The sequence below is a fragment of the Dreissena polymorpha genome, chromosome 2, assembly GCF_020536995.1.
Source record: "Dreissena polymorpha isolate Duluth1 chromosome 2, UMN_Dpol_1.0, whole genome shotgun sequence".
In the NCBI taxonomy this organism is placed as follows: Eukaryota; Metazoa; Mollusca; class Bivalvia; order Myida; family Dreissenidae; genus Dreissena; species Dreissena polymorpha.
In genome coordinates, this window is record NC_068356.1 from 84,282,594 (window position 1) to 84,288,195 (window position 5,602).

At 35.7% G+C, this 5,602-nt stretch overlaps 1 protein-coding gene across 1 annotated transcript; it reads right to left on the minus strand.

Moving 5' to 3' along the window:
- Nucleotides 1-2,050: 2,050 nt before the first annotated feature.
- On the minus strand, nucleotides 2,051-3,061 carry LOC127869874 (aerolysin-like protein). The gene has a single exon (XM_052412530.1). The coding sequence runs from the start codon at nucleotides 3,059-3,061 to the stop codon at nucleotides 2,051-2,053; it is 1,011 nt and encodes a 336-aa protein (XP_052268490.1).
- Between the last annotated feature and the right edge of the window lie 2,541 nt (nucleotides 3,062-5,602).

Consider the following 5,602-nt stretch of genomic DNA (forward strand, 5'->3'; position numbering starts at 1 on the left):
AATATGCGCCGTTGGGCGATGTTTTGTTATCGTTTTACGTATATGTTTATGAATAACGATACATAACGATGCATAGAGTTATACGTAACTATACGAATGTCGAAAATGACTCTATGCAAGGTAATGACTGTGATCCGACGTGACTCTATGCAAGGCAATGACTGTGATCCGACGAAAGGTAGCTGCGCTATAATATGATTAACCCTTTGCATGCTGGGTAATTTGTCTTCTGCTAAAATGTCGTCTGCAGAATTTCTAAAATTAGCATTTTCTTCGATTTTTTTCAAAGAATACTATCAGAATAGCAAACAGTTTGGATCCAGATGAGACGCCACGTTCTGTGGCGTCTCATTTGGATCCAAACTGTTTGCAAAGGCCTTTAAAATTCAGCTCCAGCGCTTTAAGGGTTAAACCGGAATGAGCTAGACTTTGGAAAAGCGACTTAACTCTCAATACAAACAAAACATTCCAATTGTATCCGCCAATGGTTGTTTCATTCAAATAGCAACTTTGATATGATGTGTGATTTTGGAAGGACTATAAATGGGTTAGCTTTGTTTGTAATATGAGATTAGTGTTGTTTTTTTCAAACTCTAGCTCGAACCGGAAGGAAATTCATTAATGCGTTGAATAAGACCCAGTTCGTGAACATCGCTGCACAACTGATGAAGTAATGGCTGTTCAAAGCGATGCAACTCGTTTTTGGGTGATTTTTAGTTGAATACCTTGTTATATATATATATATATATATATATATATATATATATATATATATATATATATATATATATATATTTGATAGTGAATTTGTTTTATAGATATGTTGATTCTTCGTTATAATTTCATTATTCATCATTCAAAATGTCTTTTTTCACTGATTGATATCATAGCCACACGCTAACCACTTGTGTTTTCTTACGTTTATGACGTTTCTTTTTGTATATCTGGTCGCCTGTCCATGTTTATTTGTATAGTTTTTCTAGTTAAGGGGAACGTAGTGTTATCCTACAGAATCGTTGACATTTGTGAGCGTTTTCACAAATTTCAAAGCATGATTGCAAATTTATCCACTTCTATGGCAAGCGGTTCGACGAATAATCCCAAGAAACCAGGTTTCTCATGAGAACCTAGGTTCTCGCTTGAAGATTGAACATGGCTTCAAGAACCCAAGTTTTCAAATGAGAACCTAGGTTATCATTTGAAAACCTAGGTTCTCATGAGAAACCTAGTTTCTTGGGATTATGCGTCGAACCGCTTGCCAAACACTTCTATATTAATTGTTTAAAGTTGTAATGTTAAAGCTTGCTCTATGTAAACCTTGCCTATGTTCACACATCATACAGTATTGTATTGCTCTGCTAGATAGTGCTGGGTCAACGGAATATTCTTAAACATAGTTTATAAATTTACATCGCTATTTAAATCAAAAAGCAATTCAAGAGAATAATTATATTTAAAAGCTATTTTATTACTCAATGGTTAATATATACCAGAGCAACAGAAGTACAATTTTTTGAGAAACGATGAAATTAAATAAATACAAACATCAGCAAAATCCCTTCTTAATGACAAAATTTCAAACTCTAGCATCATATAGTATTAATTCAGGATCATCGTTTTGCAGTAATACAACGTATGAAAAGCTGGTTTACATGGCTTGAATATTTATGTATATTACTCATAAAATGTATAATCAACATCACTAGTATATTATTGATACTATAAAATAGGATATAAACATTTCGAGAATGAAAATTATTTTATAGAAATAAATGTAACATGATAAAGTATATAACGGCAAATAATTGCTCAGCATCTCTGGTGAAATTCGTTTTTTTATATTTAGATGATCCGATGCAAATCAGAAGAACTTGGATGTACTGAAGATTGTTATAAAGAGAATAACTACAGTTAGTGCAATAAATCAATTTCGATATTAAATATTAAATAATGCAGAGTGTGTTGTTTCAGTCCATGTTATAAATGTATTTAATAAGTCAGAGAGCGAAAACGATATCATATCGGCGCAAGGAAAACAGTCACCACTATTTTACTTTCCACCAAAGGGTCCAAGATCTGTGACAGTGACGTTTCCAGTCCTCGCGTTTAGGCCGTTGTATGATCCCTTTTCCTTGTAACGGTAGACCTTGCCGTTGACAAGATGCAACTCCATATCGGCCTCGTATTCCGTGTCAATGTTGTCGGCGTACATTGTGGCTTCACCTAGAATGCGTCTGCCGGGAGGACAAACAAGCGGCCATGTCCAAGATTTCGTTTCAGATGTCGTTGACGATTGAGAGAAGGAGGCTGTTCCGCTGACAGACCAGGTGGACGACGACCCCGCAGAAGCAACTTCTGGTATGCCAGCTTTAACTTCTACTGTGTGAGAGTATGACAACGTTGTGCTGAGACCCCATTCTCGGGTGATAGTTACGCTTTTTGAGCCGCTCAACTCGAACTTCTGCTCTATTGCTGTATTGTTGCTGAACACCTGGTGAGCTACAGTGTCGGGGGTAGTTGCCACTATTTCCCTCGCCAGATTCGGATAGGTCACGTTTGTCAAAATAGACCGTTTTACTTCTCGAAGCATTGCAAATCCGAGACGATCAACATCGTCTCCCGAACTTCCAAAAATCCCGCAGCAAATCCCTGATCCTACTTCAGGCCAGAAAGGCCCATCTTCAGTGAGATTTCTTGAAAATATTCCCCAATCCCTATTTTTGTTAGTCTGGAACCATATTGCCCCCAATCGCCGTCTCTTTGCCACGGAAGAATACGGTCCACTTGCCTGAATATTAAGCTTGGTAATGTTTTCTCCGCTTTGAAAACTAAATTCGGCTAATGATCCCGAGCGAGTGCCCACTAAGCGACTGCTATCGTCAGTCATCCAAACTTCTACGCCCGTGATACGCCAGTCGTCCTTCCATGCTTTTATTTTCTTCAACACAGCGCCTTTGTCAATTTTAATAAAAGTAAACGAGCTTCCACCTTCGCCCCCTGAGGCATTGTTGTCCGTGAAATAATCAGTGCTAACGTCGCTGTGAGGGAACACGAACGGCATGTTACTCTTTGAGGTTGATGCTGTGAACTGTCTTCCTAACTGTTCACTAACAGTAATGAAGAAGGAGACGTCCTTATATAGGAGCATTTAATGATACGAAACACACATGCATTTGTATTTGTAAACATGCACCACTTCACCTTGTCTGGGATGATATCTGAATTTAGCAAACAGGTTTGTAAACACTTATATAATTAAGAGCGCAGACGGATACTTTAAGCGTCTGAATTATTCATTTGAAAACATTGCATGGACATGTTTTGATCAAACTGTGTAGGGGATCACGTAACGATGTTAGCTGTCTATGCCCACTTTTGACCTAGCTTTCTTTGGTTAATTTATGCAGCAGCAACATTAAGCGCCAATCGTACACATATTGCAAATTTAGTACAAGGAAACACGCTACATTTATTTTAAATATAAAACAATTACTATCACATATTGCTTGTTGATAAACATTTACACACTTATTAAAATGAATATGTTTAAAATTTCAAATAAATACATATAACCCACATTTTAGAACTGAACACAATCGTCCTTATTTAATGTTATAATCAGAATGTGAAGCGCGTTCATAAATAAAATAACTACTTTAAATGGCCTTTATAACAGGGGGCTAGCGTATACGGTACCTTACCGGGTTTAAGTGAGGGTAGTTGGAACTTACTTCCAAGATGGCGTCGTTTTCGTGTTTTTCGTGAAGGAGTAGTGGATATTTTCACCTGGTAGGCCACTTTATATTTATATTTCTTATAAAATGAATACTCCGTTTCGGCTCTACAGTGTTTGCGCTCCCCTCGATAAGCTCTTGTATACGCAAGTCCCTCTTTTATATACGCGGCAGGAATAACATTGAAGATGCTGCCAGGGGCTCAAGTCGATCATAACATTTTTGAACAATTAGTTCACGATTGCCTTTAAGCGGTATTAAGTTGCTGTTTTTGACCAGTACACAGTACGAAGTAGTATACGTTTGTATCTTTAATAAATAGGCAAAGGAGTATTGGAACAATTAATGGAGCTGACATTTACTTGTTTATTTCATCATTGTGTTAAACTAGTTGTGAACGTTCTTAACGACTCGGATACCGGGAATTACTGAATTAATCTTTTCTAAAAATAGAGGCGGTGACGTTGTACTAATAAGTGCTTTACATGTACTACCTATGCATGCTAGCGCATTAAGAAACACAATACTTTCAATAAATTTAAAATGTATAATAATACGGTTAACAATCATTCATATTTCCATGTAATTATAGTCTCGTAATACTTTTTATGTAATATGTATTCGTGTTACCTGGGTTTTTGCTCAGGGACTTGTAGTTTAAGAGTTATTCACTACATAAATATAATTAACTAATGTGACCCTTTGGGCCTGACCAGTTTGTACCCCAGATGGATGATTTGAGAAACTAAGAAGACGACCACTAAACTATGTAAGACACAAAATATTAATTTATGACCCTTGCGTTTTTAAAGTAGAAGATTTAAAAGTTTATAAATACTATTTTTTAGCTATTTCGATAAACAAAAGCAACGGACTGGAAAGATGTAAGCAACTTTGGAAAATGATCACATTAGGGAAATTCCTGTTAGATTTCGTTTAAATCTGGCCTGCGGTTTAGGAGATGCGGTTTACATAAAAATTTACGCACGAAGCTCAAAGGACGATGCACGACAGACACGGCGATGTGCATTTGATGCGCATACACCAAACAGCCATTGTTAACCTATATCATTGGAATTGGTATCAATTCAGTATATACTGTCAGTGTGTATAGTGATTGTACATAGTAATTAGGTCCAGACCAGAGGAATCTGCAGCTATCACATATAGAATAACAACACCACGAAAACGATTTTCTATTTTATTTTATTTTATCAACCTAAATGCTTTGTTTTGTTTTGAGAAACTGCACTACAGATCGAAGGGCTATTATCAACAAGATTTTCAGTATATATATATATATATAATCCTTGACTTAAAAACTGAACTTTTCGAGGACGTTTTGTTGTTTCAATGCTAACGTATGTTAAGTTTATCTGTTTAATGTTTGATCATAATGCAACCATACATAGTTTTATTCACCTATATGTTATACTATGTATTGCAATCCTTGAGTAATTGTATTGATCATGGTTGTAGATATTAATAGTTGGTTTTAAGGTTTTATAGTTAACTTTTGCTCTTCATTTCCTACCAATATAAACGGGAAAACTATGATGTATCAATAGCTGAATTGTGTCTTTACATTTTCTTCTTCAACATCAAATTCTTAATTAACCAGTGTTCCTTTAGTACCATTGTAATGTCAAGTAGTCTTATTTAGGCCAATATTCTCTTTTTGTCAGGCATCACTTCATTTTCCAATTTTCCAACTCTGTTTTGTACAATGATTAACAATGGTTAGTTGGTTTGATTGTACAGACAATATGTTGATATGTATGTATATCAAAGTCCCTTTATAAGGCTTTTGTATAGTGGTCATATGTTATGTATAAATTTTATGAATCTTAAAAGACATTGGTACATTA